This window comes from Haliotis rubra, unplaced genomic scaffold (assembly GCF_003918875.1).
Source record: "Haliotis rubra isolate DU_JTF1 unplaced genomic scaffold, ASM391887v1 Scf221, whole genome shotgun sequence".
Classification (NCBI taxonomy): Eukaryota; Metazoa; Mollusca; class Gastropoda; order Lepetellida; family Haliotidae; genus Haliotis; species Haliotis rubra.
The window spans coordinates 667,749-687,133 of record NW_025766237.1 but is presented as its reverse complement, the minus strand read 5'-3'; the positions used below and the strand labels follow the sequence as shown (position 1 = coordinate 687,133).

Here is a 19,385-nt window from a genome sequence, read left to right as displayed (position 1 = left end):
AAAAAACCATGGAGGTTTGATATAAGAATAATATGACATTTGCTTGTGAATAATTAACTAATTGTGAAATGTTTATGAAATATGGCCCAAAAATTTGCATTGCCAGAGAAAATTATGTTTCTATAGTTATGTATTTACTTGTAAATTTTGCATAGAGGAAAATGCAAAATTACAAAGTGTTGTCAGGGTAGGGATCTATTTAAATACAAAAATACAAACAAAGTTTGATTTCTATGCAACGAAAAAATACTTACGCAAAACTGTATCTCTGTAACACCACAAGATTGTCATGCAATAGCAATAAGTTTGGTTAATTTCCTTATAAGTCAGAGCATATATATGTAAAGATTTTAAATGATACCGTGAATTATTTTATTTATATAGTGTTGTGTAGGGGCAAAATGTTTTTTGACACTTTTGGATTATAGTTGTTTAAATAGATGATTAAATAGAACTAGAACAAAGCGCTTTTGAGCAGGTGATCTGGATATTACCGCTATATAAATATATATATATTAAAAAATAAAATATAAATATAAAAAAATATATATTAAAAAAAATGATCACTTATTATTTGTCCATAATAATTTTTCTTTGCTTACCTTTACTTACTTTTCCAGTGTTTAGGTAAGTCTTGTTTACAAGACACAAGGCATTGGTCTGTCCTAAAATACATCTCTGAGGATTCTATATTTCAAATGAGAAATTGTATTGCCAATACATGTATTTTCAAACCTTTTTAGTAAGTGTTAACAGGTTAAAGTTTGGCACTATGTCCTTCAGTGTTCCTCTTCTTGTTTGGTCCAAGATTGATGGTCCAACAACAGATCAAACATGACTGATTCAGACAGGCCCAGTCACATCAAACACCTGTACCTGTCGAAGAACCTTAATCAAATGGCACATAGGTATTGATTCAAGTACTAACGTGTCCTGACAACACCTGGTAACCTTGACAACAGCGTCTGAGGTCAGTGGGTCAGCTATTACGGCTATTACGCCTTGCTAAGCAAACTCAGCTGACCGAGAAATTCCTACTTGTTTAGGGTTGAGAGATGTTGTTAAATTCATGGTGACGCGTTGTGACGATCACATTGCTTGTGAAACACGCACATTCACTTTGTGTGCCTAGAATTAGTAATGATTGATGATCTGGTTGATATTTTAGTGTCAAGGCCATTCATGATCATAGAGTTTCTTTGCGGCAAAGACATTCTTTGTAATTTGGTGTTTATTGACATAATTGTAACTTTTATATACCTTTTAAGAAACGATCAATTACTATTATCCGGGGTAATAATGATCAGATTGTGCGCTTTGAGCAGGATATCTAGCCTGGAAAAGGCGCGTTATAAATATTCTCATTATTATTATTATTATTATAGTCACTATAATTATAGATTTTGAAATTGTATATAGTTGTCTTTGCCTATAGATTTTTATTCAAACAACTTTTTTCAGATTCACATCATATGTTAAAAATAATATATATTAGAAAATGTTTGAAGAAAAAATATTTCAAACAGATGTTTTTGTTTACCTTTGTCTAAACTTTCATTTCAAAATCTTTCTAAGAAATTGTGCAATAAAATAAGAACAAGGATTACATGGTTATATTTAGACTTTGGGTATAATGTTACATATCATCTGGGTTAATTTATTATTAATTTTTAAAATTGACAAATTTGAAATTGCTTACAGTAGAAACCTTTTGATGTTATGCAGTCAGTTATAGACAGCTGATAGTCTCACGGTAAGACCAGTTTTGGCAACATCACTGTCTCCTTGTTACAGCATGTGCTTAATGAAGTTTGAAAAGCCACCTATCAGACAATTAAGGTCACCAGTGGCTTGGATCGATCGATGTTAACAATATGTATGAGGTATAAACACCTGGTTCTAATGTATTGTGGAATCAAACCGTGACGTGACCGAGTTAAGCTGTCATGGATGATCGATACAGCTCGCTGATAGTCTGTTTACTGCCTAAGTGGCATCATCGACTGACTAACATCTTGTCCTCTCCACGGGTAGTGGCCGAACCAGCCCAGTGGGTCGTCGTCTGCTTGTCACGTTCTGACTGAACCAGTAATTAAACACTGACAAGATGGCTGAAGCCCAGCCCTCAAGACCAACAGAGGGTGAGGGAGACGGGCAGGAAGAGACTCTGCTCTCTGACTCACAGTCAGCTGATTGGGGGACGACGACAGCGGTCTTACAGGTGAGATCTGCGGTTCTAACAGTGACAGGTGGTTGGCGATTACAGGTAGCCACGTTGTGTCTATATTACAGGTGGGACATGTCATGGGGACAGACGGATGGCCTGATGGATGGACATAGCAGGACATATGTACATGGACAGACTAGTAGGACACACTGGTAGATGGACAGATGATGATGATGATGATGATGATGATAAGAACATTGATATTAAAATACTAAGAATAATAAATAATTATTACCATAATTATTACCTTTAGATCAGATCGTGCAGTCGACTTTTAGTTCTCAACTCCCTAAGAAGTATACAATCCAATATTCTCCCAAGTTAGTAATAAAATATATATATTGTTGTTATTATTTAGTAGGTTGTGAGTTCAACATGTAGATTTTTTGCAATGTATACATGGACTGACTGGTAGAAAACACAGGAAGATGGACAGATGATGATGGTGATGATGATGATGATGATGATGATGATGATGATAAGAACATTGATATAAAAAGTACATACAATTAATAAATGATTATTACCCATAATTATTACCTTTAGATCAGATCTTTAGTTCTCAACTCCCAGAGAAGTATACATTCCAAGCTGCCTGTAAGTGTAACATGTTTATTGCCAATATTTGACCAATTTTGTAATAAACAATATGAATTGTTGTTATTATTTAGTAGGTTGTGAGATCTACATGTAGATTTTTTTGCAATATTTATATGGACTGACCGGTAGAAAACACAGAAAGATGGACAGATGATGATGATGATGATGATGATGACAACAACATTGATATTGAAAATACTAAGAATAATAACAAAAATAATTGTGATCTAGATCAGATCATGCAGTTGACTTTAGTTCTCAGCTTCCTGAGAAGTATACATTTCAAGTTGCCTGTAACATATTTATGGCCAATATTTGCCCAATTTAGTAATAAATAATACAAATTGTTCTTATTATTTAGTAGGTTCTGAGATCAACATGTAGAATATTTTGAAATATTTGTATTACTGGCTTTGTTTTGACAATGATTTTACATTATCTCTACAATCTTATCAGGCTCTGAAGCCACTTGCTTCTCCCATGAGTTTGTCAGACTAAGGGAGATGAAATATTTTGTTCCAATCCCTACATTGTAGTGTCACTGTTTAGTCTCCATCCCTCAATATCTACACAGGGCAGTGACGTAGCCTGTAGTTAATAAATTTGCTCATCACGCCGAAGATCCAGGTTTCATTCCAAACATAGGTACAGTATGTGAAGCCGATTTATGGTGTCCCCTGCTGTGATGAAGCCGATTTATGGTGTCCCCTGCTGTGATATTGCTGTAATATTGCTATAACTGGCGTGAACCTAAACTCACTCACTCAGTATCTACACAAAAGCCTATTTGAATATCAATTCTAACAGCAAATAAGTGTTTATCTGTTGGGATGGAACCAGTTACTATAAATTAAGGTGAACCACAGTGCCAATATTTGGCATCACCTTCTGGATCACCATTTAAAGAATATCAACCGATTTGATGAAGTTCACAAACTGACTTTAAGTATTCAGTGTTACTGACTTCTCGAGCGTAGAGCAATGCAGTGAGCCGTGAGTCCAGAGAGTTCATTATTTCGGAATGTGTTGTTGCATTAAGCCACCCAGGAACTCATAACATACATTGTAGGGAGGATCGCCACTTTGTGTCAATGTTCAATGGTTTTCCAGGTTTACCCAGTGTCACTTTTATGAGTTGTTTATGCAGCAACAGAAAGACAGTAGCCAGTTAAAGAATGGGTGCTTGGTGTATATATGGGCAATACAGTCACCTTTGATGTCAAGACTGCATTTCAGCGTTCTGAAGTGACTGGCAGGTACCGGTAGACTTGCTTCAAGCGGCATTTCCAAAACCGACAAATAGATAAGTGCGTGATTAGGTACTATAGGTACGAGATATATATTCTACTGAGGGATCAAATAAATATTTTGATATTTTTTGTATAGTGATAATTTTATTGAGTTAAGGTAATGGTTAATTGTTATTATTCATATCATTATAAGAGACTGGGATTCAGTCTGTGTGACTCATGGCTACCCCTCCTTATATTGTGTTGGTGTTGTGAGATACCATGAGAAACCATTATATCAAAAAAACGAATGGAGAATATGATACATTGAACAAGACCTTTGTGTACCTAGCAATGCCATTATTGAGAACCAAGCTGTTGGCAGTGCCATTAGCTCAAGCATGAAGCTTACTACTGAACAAGTAAGATTATATTGTTTTTCACACTATTGTCTTCATGTTCATATTCTTATATACTTCATATACTTAGATTAAGATATTGAATGTGTAAGTGTGTGTGCTTCTGTGAGTGTATGTGCATGTGTGTGATAGTGTGTTTCTGTGTGTGAGACTCTGTGTGTGTGTGTGTGTGTGAGTGAGATTTTGTATGTTTGTGCGTGAGAGAGAGATTTTGTGTGTGTATGTGAGAGAGAGAGAGAGTAAGACAGAGAAAAAGAGATTTTGAGTAAATTGTATGTGAGTTTGTGCATGTGAGAGATATTTTGTGTGTGTGTGTGTGTGTTAGTTTAATGTTTGAATAATTTTGATTTCATTGATTTAATGTTGGATGTTAGAAAATACCCAGGCAGTCTGTCTTTGGAAAAGAGGAGATTACTTTGGAGCAATATGTCTTCCAGGCAGACTAAGTTATGCATGTAAGAGGACTTCAGATATTACTGCAAAATTGAAAGAATATGATTCTGGCTTCACTAATACAAATAGAAAAACACGGAACACTTTTTTGTGCATATCATGATAAAGTGGTTTCAGTAATTTTGATTTTTAAATTTTGATTTGATTTCCTTTCCTTTCCACCAAGAATTTGTTTCACATTTTCAATAGAAACTTTCAATACAAATACTTCCCCATATTGAATACTTATACTTCCTTAAACCACATGCCTATGTTCAGCTGGTGTAAGCTGTGGCCATGATTCAGTGTGAACAGTGGCTAACACAGGCTGTTGTGTATGTTATCTGGACAAGTAATTAATGACACACGAAGTGCTGACCTCCCAGCTGACCCAGGTAACAGCCATTAGTCTACCTGTAATTAACATGACAGGTGTACTTAGTCAGTGGAGTAGAAGATGTATGTGTTCAGGGTTTACAGTGTAACCTTGTTAATCTGGACCCTATGAATACACAAAACGTTTTTAGACCCAATGTCTTGACCATGTCAGTCTGGAGCGAATGGGTCCTGACCATGTCATTCTGGACCGAATGGGTCCTGACAATGTCAGTCTGGACCGAATGGGTCCTGACAATGTCAGTCTGGACTGAATGGGTCCTGACAATGTCAATCTGGACCGAATGGGTCCTGACAGTGTCAATCTGGACCGAATGGGTCCTGACAATGTCAGTCTGGACCGAATGGGTTCTGACAATTTGGAAATCCTGCTCCCAGGATAATCTTGTGCGAAACAAAGGAAATCTATTTCCTCCCTATTATTTTGGGTGTTGTGGTAGCCTAGTGGTTAAGGTGTTTGTTTGTCACACCGAAGACCTGGGTTTGATTCCCCACATGGGTACAGTGTGGGAAGCCCATTTCTGGTGTCCCCCTTCGCGATATTGCTGGACTATTGCTGGAATATCACTATTTGTTATTTTGGAACATTTTAGATACATTTTAGTACACTATGGATGAGATACACTGGTTCCAAGTTACTTTTCTGCATAACTGTGAAGTTTAGACTTTAACTGTTATCAGATATCTGGCATGTGGTCTAAGTAGAAATAACACCAAACTGTTAAAGAATCTGGCATGTAGAAAGTACAATGGGGACAGCACTGTCCTCATAGATATCATAGGCAAGATTAAGTCCTTATTTTACAGAAGATCTGTAAAAGGTAATAATTTTCTTGTTCTGAAAATTTGGTTACATTGATAATTAAACTTATATAATAATTTGTTTTCTTGTTACCTGAAGTGAGTGGATTTATGGAAAGGGGGTTCACGCAACATACAACATGCCAGAAAAAATGCTTATATTGGTGAAACAGAATGGCAGTATGCACCGTATGTTAGTTTGTTTTGATGAACCACATCACCTAATGATTTATAAATTTTTGGATACATTTATTCGTTTAGTATGCTTCAGAGAGGTGGTGCTCCCCTGACAGCTGGGTCTACTACTTGAGCACGAGCAATGTTTACCTTGATGTGGAGTTCAAAGAACTTGTTTTCACTGCAGGCCGATATTCTAAGGCAGTAGTTACTTGACAAAGTGAGGCAATGGCTGACAATCACACTATGATGAGTAGAAAAGGTTTCCATTATAAGGATCATGTCGATGAAGAAGGGATTCAGTTTGCAAGTCCACTATGTCTATAAAGGGGTGCGTAAAATATATATTATGGTGCATTAATTAAATAAAATACATCACATTCAGTTCCTTTTTCACACAGTCATGTAGATGTAATTTATCCATGAATAATGTAGGCATTGAATATGTGAAGTGAGGTGAAATAGCATTCAAGATTATTTTAGCAACATGTAAGCACGTGTGTCTACTAGTCTGGACCTACCCTTGTTAAATACCACCCATTGAGATATCATAGCACAGTTTAACATGGATACCCAACTCAGACATATTCTACTGACTCCCAGCAAACCAGTCCTTATATTATCCCTTCATGTCTAAGCACAAGGTAGGACAAATTATATATGTGCACCAGTAACATGTTAGATGGTTTAAGCCTTTCAGAAATAGTTTGTTCAATGCGTGTTTCTCTGAACAAAACACCTTAACATCTGACCAATGAAGATCGGGGTTAGACCTGGTCTTCAGCAACCCTTGCTTGTCACAAAAGGCGACTAATGGGATTGGGTGGTCAGTCTCGCTGTCTTGGTTGATATGTGTCACCATATCCTAATTACGTAGATCAATGCTCATGATGTTAATCACTGGATTGTCTGGTCTAGAATTAATTATTTACAGACTATCGCCATGTAGCTGGAATATCACTGAATGCTGCATTAAACAACAACCCAACCAACCTTAACATCTTGTTATTAATAAGTTAATTTTAAATAAATGTTGAGTCCCATGATTCACGTCACGGGTCATCAGTGATGTGTGAGAAAAGTGAAACACTGATATTCCTTCCATGTCATTTTCTTTGATGATGTTGTCACAGATTGTTTTGGCTTTCACTCACTAAGACTGTCACGAGTCACCCGTGCATGTCATCCTTTGTTGGTCTTCTCCACATTTGTCGATGACATCATCTTTAACTACACTTTCATTCAGACCCATTCATGCATGTAGCAACACCATTGCTGTATGTGTGTAGTGGGTGGGACACTGTGAAGAGTAGGGTGGAACATTACCTATAGGGCGTGGATGTGGGGGATATTTAGTAATAGACAAATATGACTTGAAACGAGTTAAATTATGGCATTTATGATAAATATGTCCTTGCTCTGTCAACTAAAGTTTGTTTCAAGTCATGAACAGTGTTAATCTGACTGGTAACTGTACATAATGGTGAGGAAATGGGCACTGTTGTTACTTCAAACGTGATTTGGATGAATTTAATACGAGCAATATTGAATGCGATTTTGAATTTGATTAATGAAAAAGACTACTAAAATAAGTCATGATATACAATGAACACTTTATATCACCATCCAGTGAAATTGAATTAAATTAATAGCTTATTTGGTTTCGGATTTGTTGGCATAGTATTTACAGGGTCATGTGCTCATTTAAAAATATCAAAATTCAATTGCATGTATAATGCAAATTCCCCTCTACAGAGATATGTTTTTTGGAAAAAAGTGTGTGTTATACACAAAAAAATATGATAATTTTTAATTAATTCACTTTTGTGGGTACACATGGGTACAATGTGTGAAGCCTATTTTAGGTGTTTGTTTCAGGGATCATACTGCTGGAATGTGTCAAAGAGGTGTAAAACCATACCCACTTAATCAGGGTTGATATAAGGTTATTGAATAAATACTTCCCACCCCATCCTTCCCGCAAAACGGAACAAAAATATTAAAATTCACTAAGATACAGCATGTTTTGTTTACTTTGTAAAGTATTCAATTAGCTTGTGAAACTCAAAGTTATTGTGGTCTGCCTAGTCTGTCTCACAGTCCCTGGACCACATTTATATCCCTACTGCCAAGCCCTCTCTGCAGTGCTAAAGCCCTAAATGAAGCAAGTCTAGATTTCCTCAGGTTCTGAATCTCTGGTCCTTCTAGGGCTCCTTTTCAATTGAAATGGGCTTGTTTGTTACTATCAAAATTATATATATTCAGAGACTAAGCGTTAGTCTATGGTCTGCCCTAATAACATATGTTAAGAATACGCTGTTCTGAGCAACTGGTACTCCTGACACATATTCTGTTCAACACACACAATTACCATGGTGGCCCCATAATAAACGATTTTGTAGGCTTCTGTTGAGAAGAGGAATCTCCCTGTGCTCGTTGAATGTAACAGGCACCATATCAGCTGACAATCAGCTGACGTTCTGGCAGGCAGCTTGTCAGATGATATATAGCTTGTAACAGACACCCACAATGAGTGTGACAAGTGTCTTTGATAAAGTCATGTTCAGTTTGTCTGGTAGCTGTGGGAGGTACAGAGAAAGGTTTACTTTGTAATAATAGGTACCATTAGATTGGCAGTTCCCACTTCGGGTGCCATTAGGTCGGTAGTTTCACTCATTTAGAATGGACTTGTGAAACCTGGATACATATTTTCATTCCGTATCATGGAACTGTACACCACTACTGTAAGTTGCTTTATGGGTCGGAGACGCTAGGTAAGATTTTGTAGTTGTGCTTATGATTTTGAGTGGTTTATTTCTGTAGGTTAGTTTTAGGTGTGTGACTGATGTGTATGTATGTGTGTAATGTGTGTGTATTATGTGTTGTGATGTGTGTGTCCAGAGACCATATAATAAATATGGTCTCTGGTGTGTCTAATGTGATGACACTGTGTGTTTGTATGTGTGTCATGATGTGTGTGTTTGTATGTGTGACTAATGTGATGTGTGATTGTTAGTGTGTCTGCAATGTTTGATTGTGGGTGATGTATGTGTGATGTGTGCTTGAATGAATGAATGAATGGATGAAGGATGGATGAATGAATGATTGAATGATGAATGGATGAATGATGAATGAATGTGTATGTGTGTAATGGGCATGATGTGATATCTGTGATGTGACGCATCTGTATATGATGAGTGTGTGTGTGCATGTTAACGAGAGAGAGACAGAGAGAGAGTATGCATACAAGTGTGTCACTGACTTCTCTTTCCCACCAAAGCTGAAATTCCAAGGCAGATCTATAATTTATTAATCAGCTAACAAGTGTGACAGATGGCATTGTCACAAAAACTGTAATATTCCCCCTGCTCCAGATTGATTAGGCAGTTCATAACTCTACATGAAATATGATGTTATTATTGATGAATCTTCAAGGTCTCAATCGATAAACACCACCTGCACAGTCTGCCACTTGAAAACCAATACTGCCTCCATCCAATAACTCCTGAGGCCTAATACTATAACTATGATAGTTCAGGGAAAAAGTATACTTTACTACACTACAAATTGGACAGAATAAGTTATATTTCGAAAATTCTGAATCAGGGCTTTCTTACTCCTGTACTCTCCTCTCCTGAAAATCAAATCAACACACATGGTAACAAAACAAATGGCCTGTTAAGTTGATGGACTTAACACACCCAAGTGGTGAATCTGATGAAGACCACCACTTATAGTGATCTTCTACAAGTTACTGTGTACCCTACTGATGGTTACAAGTAAGCTAAAAAAGTATTTTAAAAGTTGTGCGTGGCGCTTGAGATCAGGCGCTTGAGGTTTACATGCAATAGAATATCCCACTCGCAGAGCTGATTGACCTGTGTTCCGAGAGGATAGCATGGAAATTAGCAGGTGATCTGAGTGAGATACAAAATGATGTGTACTGTGTAAATCTTCATAGCACAGTGGGGTTTTTTTTGTTTTGATTTTCATTGATACCTCTAAAAATGCTTATCTACAGGTTACACTTTCGTCAAACTTTTTTTCAGGGGGTAAGAAAACAACATCGTATCGCTTTGCGTGAATGAACAAGAGAGACGATTTCAAGGGTCAAGTTAGGGGGTTGATTTATCTATGAGATTGGCTTATATATGGTAATATATGGTATGTTTGGTCAATATTTTGTTTGGTTTATGAAAATATAAGCCCCAATTTGATTGGTTAGCCAGTGAAATGCCACAGAATTACTTTATATTCATATGACCATGAACTGTTTCAGAAGATGGATGGTGAAATCACCCCAGGGATCCTGCAGCAGCAGGACAGCCACGTGTTGCGGGACGAGGGGGACTTCATCAAGGGGGTGTCACAGTTCTACAACCAGGAGGCGCTCAGTGACGTCAAGCTCAAAGTAGGAAAGGACACCTACTACGCACACAAGTTTGTGTTGGCCAAGTCCAGCGAGGTGTTCCGGGCCATGTTGTATGAGAGCAGATGGACACAACCTATTAAACCTGAAGTGGAGCTGAACGAAAGCCCAGAGTGCCAGCAACACTTTGACCGATTCCTCCGCTTCCTGTACACAGCAGAAGTGAACATCAGCGTGGAATCGGCAGTTGGAATCCTGTGTCTTGCAGACAAGTACAGTGTGATGTCTTTGAAGCATCTGTGTACACGCTACATGGTCGACAACACACGATCGCCCAAGGTCAGGAACGCCTTGAACTGGTACTCCTGGGCCAAGGCTCTCAACATGGAAGAGCTGATTGACCAGTGTTCCAAGACGATAGCATGGAACATGGAGACGCTGCTGATGCTGCCGGAGTGGTACAGCATGGACATTGAGTTTGTGTCAGACATTTTACACAACTCGGATTTAGTCGTATCGAGCGAGTTCCATCTTTACAAAGCTGTGAGGAGCTGGCTACTTCATGAGAACCATGTAGGCAACTTTTGTGACTACGCCAAGGAACTCCTTCCTCTGATCCGCTTCCCACAGATGCAGGTTGAACAGCTGTATAAGATCGAAACTGATGCTGACCTTGACCTTGATGACCGTCAGTGTAAATCACAGCTCATGGAGCTCGTCAGTCAAGCCTACCGTTACCGATCTCTCTCTGTCCTGCACAGTGTGAACTTGAAATCTCTTTTGAGAAGCCATATTTCTTGCCTCGGGATTACACAGACCTTACCGTGGACACAGTCCGAATGCAGAACACACTCAGGTTTGGAATTCAAGTTGATGTCCGTACGTCCGTTGGTCCAGTGCCCTCTAACAACAAAGATGGAGAGTGGAAGATCACGTACAGAAAGAGCAACACAAACAATGATGGATGGACCATACAGATCTACTCTCACGAGTCGGCGCTCATCAATGGTGAGGCCAGGATCCAGGCAACACTGGTGATTTTTGATGAGGAAGAAAAGGTGATCCCAAGTGGATAGGTCAGAGACCTATGTCTGTTCCCGTGGCAACAGCCTCAGTATGAATGTGGTGCTCCCAACCTCGGAGGAGGCAAAAGCAATGGGAGTCATCATCAAACAAGTACCAAAATAGAAATGGTGTTTCGAATTACTGATTGTCCATTTCAGAAATAGCATTACTGGATAAGTACATGAGCAAACGTTAAAATGATGACCTATTGACATCAATTCTTATTTTGACCACCGGAAACAGCAGTTTGAAGATGAAATTACAGCACAGAATGTTGGGTCTCTTGAATGAATCTGGTTATTCATTATTTCGATGTTAAATTTCGAGATAACCAGGTTCATGGTAGCTGAACCCTTTGTGTGTCACTGAGCAATGATTTGCTTGACTTATATACACGGTCTGGGTACAATAAGTATCTGTGCAAGTTACATCAGAACATCACCTGAAGTTGACAACGTTGCACAGAATTATCATGCACATGTATCTATATGTACACATTATTTATTTATATATTTATTGCAGTTCCAGACTGTACATTTGATTAAATGTAACAGTTATGATTTTATTATACTTTGAAGATTTGGAGAGGATTCATTTCAAGAGTAATGACTATGTAATGACACATAGTGTCCTTTAAAAAAATGCAAATATTTTTAAAAGTAATGGTTTTCCAGCCCAAAATGATGCATTTGTAAGAGATATAGATGTAAATGCTTCATGGAAGTATTGAGGTTATTTAAGGGATCAATTTGGATGAACAAAGGTGGATAGATATGGATTGATGTCAAGATGCCAAGACATGTTAGGATGCTAAGAGATGATGGCTGTTAGTCGTGCCTGCCTTGAATCTTGGCATTAAGGAGATTCACTTGCAAAAATTTGCAAAACAACAAAAATAAATATTTTGCCTGTATTTCCTGAAACTGTAAGAGCAAGTCTTCCATAGGCACTAATGTTTATTGTAAGTGTCGACTATATAACAATGTATGAAGACTTATTAGTCTATATATAGCATGGTTTGTAACATTCCAATACTGTATGCCCTCGTAAACAGTTTGGGGGTCGTAGATGCCGCAATGCACAGTGAACAGTTGAGGGCCTTAGACTTGCCAGAAACCTATGATTTGTTATTTTAATCCAAGGTTTGCACTGATTATCTTTGTGATTAAATATTCACATGGGCATTTTAAATGAGCAACTTTGTACTGAAATATGGTTCACCCTTGTTTTCTGGACTGTTCTTGAACATGGCAAACTTCTATGGTTGTACATCACCAAATATTTATGAAGTAGTTGGTCCAAACACGGGATAAAGTTTTATGCACATTCCATGCTTCATATGGTGAGAGTTTATTATCTTCCAGTAATTTATTCGATATTGTTAGCACCATCTGCATTATGTATGTTAATTATTCTTGTCATATTTTCAATATTTGGTCATTCCACTGATAAAAGGAGTTTTTTCATTTTAAGCTGTCACACTATAAGTAAGACATCTGCCATCACAGCTTATTAAGATGAATGTTTTGTTACAAATCTTGATTTTGCAGAGAAAGACCTATGTCTCTGTTTTAACTCATCCTAATAATGGACCAGTTGCTGTGTCTATCCATATGTTGTTTTCTTATTGATTAAGGGGCGGTTGGGTAGCCTAGTGGTTAAAGCGTCCGCTTGTCATGCCAAAGACCTGGGTTCGATTCCCCACATGGGTACAATGTGTGAAACCCATTTCTGGTGTCTCCCGCTACCACTCATACCCACTCATTCTTATTGATTAAGACTTTTAGATCTATTTTGCAAAGGGTATTACTTATCATTTGTTGGTTTACTGAATATTCATATGTTATTAATTCAAATACATAATTTTTTTAATTAAGAAAATATTGATGTTTGAAAAACAGACATGTGTGGTCATGGCATGACCTATTTTACAGTAATTGTCATGTCCTTAATTACATTGTTCAAAATAGTGTGGTTGCAAGTGTGGTTTATTTTGTCAGTAGCCACAATATACAACATTTTGAAAAGTTACGCAACCACTTGATATGAACAGCAATTCATTGAAGATACTGAAGAATTACATACAGATGGTAGTTTCTCATACAGTGCCCAAGGCAGAATACAGACTTGAAACCATTAGGCTAGTCAGACACATATGACTGCGATCATGATTTTACAAAGAAATTGTTCAAATTAAAGGTAATCCAAACTCACTCAAAAAGAAAAATGTAATGGTAGAGGCTGTGGATGAAATTTTTCACCCATACTTCACTTGGGTCTTTGATTTTTAATATACAGGCATGTTAGATAGAATTATGGACAACCTGTACCTTGAATTAGATTACAGATAAACCATACGACAGGTACAATAGGCATATGTAGTCAGGTTGTAATAACACCTATGTTAGAAGCAAGACTGTGTGTACTAAAACTGAATGCATTATGTAATTTGACATGTACACATTACACATGTACAGAAACTTGTTAATTTATTGTTTATTGTGCTCAAAGTGTTCAGGTAGTGTCTGATTGTGAAAATGTAATGAATGGTCATTAGTAGAAAGTGCCTAGCACACAGTTGTATGTTTTGGGGAGCATCTGAAAACTGACAATATGCAAAAGTCAAAGTAGGTTTTCAGAATGACTATCACTTTTGGTAAATTAATTTTAGGTGTAAAGGCTTGACCATTTTGTACTACACTAATTGCCTCCATCACTTATGGATACCCAGGAAGGTCCGGGTTAGAATTGGTCTTCAGCAACCTATGCTTGCTGTAAGAGGCGACTAATGGGATTGGGATTGTTGACACATGTCATCCTATCTCAATTGCATAGATCAATGCTCGCAGTCTTGATCACTGGATTGTCTGGTCCACAGGGTCTACACAGCGTGTATGCCCAGATTAGGGATCGTATGATATACTACATATACTACTCAAGGGGAAAGATACCAATATTTTTTCTCATATGACCATGATTAATGTCATGACCTAATGATTTTACCATAGTCATATGGACATATCAGGTGTTCTTTAATTTCTTTTTAGTGATACATATGAGGGTGTCATTTTTTTAGCATAACAACAACAGACTAGATGATGACCAAGGAATTGTTCTATTTCCTGTTTAGGATATTATATTTCTTTGATTAAAACCTGGCAGTTTTTATGAATGGAATTCTCCCAAATAAGTATTCACATCAAAATATGGTACAGGCATTTTTCAATTCAGCAACTCCAGTAAAACTCTTCAATGAAAATTATCAAACTCTAATTGACAAAAAGCAGAAACAAAATGGACTCATTTGCAAATACTAAGTAATGCTTGAGTGCTGTAGTTCTGTATCAATGTGAAGAATGTAGAAGCCACCACTTTGATATTAATAACACGGTTTCAGTTGGGTTACATTTTGTGATTCTTTGTGATTCCATGTGGAAGATCAACACCATTCACGATTTCCAGCTCTTGTTCAGTGCTCTGAGGTGCTAAATATTTATGTATATATAGTATTTATTGCATTCCATTCAGTCATCTGGGTGCTTTATTTATTGATGTGGCCATGCATTATCCTGTGTATGGTTTAAATCATCCTCGGTAATCCAGGGTTTCTATTTAGATTAAACACCCTGGACCTTTTACACCATACATTTGTTGTGGAAGTGATGGCACTATCTCTACCGTGCTAGCAGCATTCAGGACAGTATTGAACTGGACAATTATCAAGGTTGAGTTCGAAACAGGTGGTGAATGGTCAAGGGCGTTTTTATTCAATGGGGATTAATTACCCTGGTTAACAGAGGATGGATTTATGTTGAAGCACTGACAGCATGTTCATCAGCGTTCATGGAGGATGAGCATTGCTCATTTGATTTCTCTTTTTGTCAGTACTAATTGATGTGATCAACTCTTCACTGATGAAATATTTTTCAGCCTCAGTTCTTGCTGCGTTAGCTTTGGGCTAACTGCGATGAAACTCAACGACATGACTATACAATGAATAATTGTTTTAGTAATTATTTTAGTAGTCATCTGATAGTCTTCATTTGACAAAACATGTTTCATGTTGATATTATTTTGTACAAGAGCAACAACCAAAGATTCACCAAAACGTGTTTTTATGAAATGGATGAACAATATACCGGTAACTGAATACTTCCACACTTACCCCACCTACAATAACAATTAATATAAGTGACAAAATCTCACATTTCGGTTTTGTCTCTTAAACCTTGATTCCGCAGTTAATAAGCATGTAATTCCTTTACTCCAGAATTTTCCTTCCAGCAATATTTGTATACAGAATTATTGTGGGTTGGTTGAAATACAAGTAAAATATATTTTTGTAACTCAATTTTTCTTTATATTTGGCGTGTGTATGGATCTGCCATTTGAATTGGGATAAAACTAAAAAGCCAATATTGGTTATGGATCAGGATGTCAAGTATTAATACTTGTAACATTTTCATAAGTTATTACTTCATAAGGTAATATTTCATGGGTTTTTTGGTTGTTGGTTGTATCATTACGATACAAGATGGAACAATGAAACAAAAATAAAATTCTTTATATACGGATTGTTGGCTTTGGCTTGTAAAATCTGCAAATACCCTGATCAGACTAGTAATTTAAGTAACTAAATGATTTAAGACTAGGCATTTTGAATTTGTTTACTTCACTTCATGTATTTGAAGGGAGATGTCTAAGCCTGGTTATAAAACCATGGTAGTGCCATTCAAGCTGAAAAGATCTGGTATCCCTCATGTGATATACATAACACAACTTGTGCTTATAAACTACCTACTTGTGCATGTCTGAAGTTCCCTTGTCTCTGAATTGTGTTCAGCTTCACTCATCATTTCATGCTGCCATTGACAATAAACCTTTACCTCAGTGCTTTTGTTTTCTGTTGTTGATATAAGAATGAAACCACATGTACTCAAAACAGCACTGGGTATTCTATATACTCACAACAGTATTCTCTATTGAAACTACAACCAGTCCTACACTGACTACCTTGTGTCCTCCAATGAATACATGGAGCAAAAAGGTGAATATTGAATGCCATTCAGAAAGTCATCAAATGTAACATGTTAATTTGGGGATTACTCTTTCTCGAGAAAGTACAGATTCTAGTACTTTTTGGTTTGAGTCCCAATCATGATTCGAACCCATACTCTGCGAGTCAGGCACGAAATTGCCAGCAGGGCTTCAGAGGATAGCTACGCAAATCGAACTAATGTTACATGTTTAACGATATTTTCTCTGTGGAAAAAATTACATTCTATCAAAGATGTCTAATTAGTGGTAGACTCATCAAAAATGAAATAGTTGAAATCATACACTACATACTGAATGGACTGATGTATTAAATTGACAGTCACATGACGGGTGCCTGCAGCAGAGTTACTGTGCTAGCTGCATGGAACTCTACGTAGAGTGACCCTTTCCTTTGCTGTACGAAGCAGAGCTATTGTGACAAAAACTACAACTCGATAATGATGCTATATCAGTTTATTGATAAAACAGTGGCAAAGCACATCACAGTTACAGCACAGGCAGCCATTGTGACCTGCTGCCTACATCTGTCATCATCCCTCTTTGTCTCTCCCCAGTCACAATACACTTATGCTTAACGACAGGGAGCTTCCCTTGGGGAAGTAGTCCCTATCCTCACAATCACAGGCAGAAATCACAGACACTTCCTTAGTTTGGTCCACTTGATGTCACTTCTCATCAGTTGACATTCTTATACTTTAATGCTAGAGATTTCAAAGACTACATGCATGTTTATGTACTACAGCACTATGACAATAGTTAGATGGGATCAAAATATACAAGGAAGGTTATGGTTAATACAGTCTCAATGTTATATATTGTTTTTGCTTTTTATCCATCATACAGATGGTTTCATACCCTTTCAAACAAGCTGCAATTCATAAATCAACATGCGAAGCATTTGTTAATAGTTAGAAAATGTTATTTCTCTTACTAGCCAAAAGCCCAAAATATGTTATTTCAAATACTCCCAAACAACTTCCTTCAGACATAACTCGATCATAATTAATCCAATGTCTGACAATAGCATGTGCCCATGTAACATCTGACTCCGCCACTTACAAATACACAAGAACAATGTAGAAGAGAGCATTACTGTTAATCAATATTGTACATATCAGAAAGAAATCAATTTTTATTTGGAACAATAATGTTGATGTTGGCCGGTTTTGATTTACAGTCGTCTTCCACTTTGTCTAAAGTTTCAGAACAATTCATAAGCAGAGAATATGAATCTTGCATGGCAGAGGAATATCTTTTTCAGAAAACCCAGTAGGGAGGAACTACCACTGGACCTGGTGGGGCCATCCTCGATAACTCCAGGGTATACGTTCCGATAAAACTCCACTATACCCTGGATGGATCTACGGCTCGAGCTGATGATTTTATTACTTCCCTTTGCTGGCTCCGCATTCTCACAGTAGCCAATCAGATAAGCCGCCGTTACAACCGAGCTTGCCAGTGGTCAACAAAGATACCGAAAGTTTGTTCACAGTGCGATTCAGATTTGGGGGGAAAACATACAAATTGACAGGTCTGAAACCTTAAAAAATAAGATATGCAAGAACTCCTTCTACCTCTTTCAGAGTAAATCTGCAACAATATATTATTGTGTTGCCAAGTTTAATCAGTTGGATAATTTAAAAAGCGAAAGTGAGTTGTGAATGTTACGCTCAACTTCCCAACGTAGACACCTGATTGGATAAAAAGCCAACCAAGGGAGGTAGTAAAATCATCGGCTCGAGCCGGAGATGCATCCAGGGTATAGTGGACGTTTATCGGAACATATACCCTGGAGTTACGAGGATGCTGGTGGGGCTGGACAGAGTATGAATGATTGAGATGAGACCCTGAAATGGTTCACACAGCACACTGTAATATCAGAGGGAAGTGCATCATCTATCCATGTGTATGGTGTCTGTGTCAAGGTGGGTTGAGAGCACACACTAAATCTTTACACTGGTCCACCCATGATTTAAATGCTTTACTGTAGGTAGCAGTTTGAACAAGTAACAAAGCTATTTGTTGTCTGATTTACTAACTGTCACAACTTGGATTTTTCAATATGGTATGTAGTGGTGACTTCTATAGCATGATAATCATCATAATGGTATGATTTAAAGATTTTTCAGCATACAATTACTAACTGGCAAAATATATAACTTGTTAAATTGGCATAAAATAAATTACATAATCCTGAAAATATAAAGCTATGAAACATCATCTATGTCAACAAGAAAACAACAATGATGGATGGAATAACAATGCAACCTACATCTCTTCAGCAGTTGTGAGTTGGATCACAGTGAGGCTGTGTCACTATGTGGAAAACTGAGGCCTGCCTCGATGGACAGGCTGCTCAGTAATGCTTCTGTTTGGCTTGGATGTGATTGTAGTGATAAACATGGTTGTCAGCTCATGCTGATAGTCACAACAGTAACAACAACAGTATTGTCTAATCAGTAATTGGTGAACATGAAAACGTGCTGATGGCTGATGTTGACCTCTTCCATCAGTAGAATGATGTGGTTACGCTTCACTCTCTAAAACAGAAATAGTGGATGTCAAACTTGCTTGGACATGTCTACAGTAATACAAGAAATAACAGCATGGTT

The 19,385-nt window shown here is 37.4% G+C and overlaps 2 protein-coding genes across 8 annotated transcripts in view; one reads left to right on the top strand and one right to left on the bottom strand.

Annotated features, from left to right (window-relative positions):
• Positions 1-1,799: 1,799 nt before the first annotated feature.
• On the top strand, positions 1,800-13,424 carry LOC124277404 (BTB/POZ domain-containing protein 17-like). Its single transcript, XM_046713095.1, is given in 4 exon segments — positions 1,800-2,221; positions 10,561-11,391; positions 11,394-11,714; positions 11,716-13,424. Coding segments are annotated over 4 exon segments (1,389 nt in total). The 5' UTR covers positions 1,800-2,107; the 3' UTR covers positions 11,839-13,424.
• A 5,168-nt stretch (positions 13,425-18,592) lies between these two features.
• LOC124277403 (pericentriolar material 1 protein-like) overlaps positions 18,593-19,385 on the bottom strand; it is a 46,597-nt gene continuing 45,804 nt past the window's right edge. For all 7 annotated transcript variants that reach the window (XM_046713089.1, XM_046713087.1, XM_046713090.1 and 4 more), the window contains exon 38: positions 18,593-19,313. In XM_046713089.1, the coding sequence (XP_046569045.1) occupies positions 19,300-19,313 (14 nt within the window). In that variant the 3' untranslated portion in view covers positions 18,593-19,299. The remainder of the gene's footprint in view (positions 19,314-19,385) is intronic.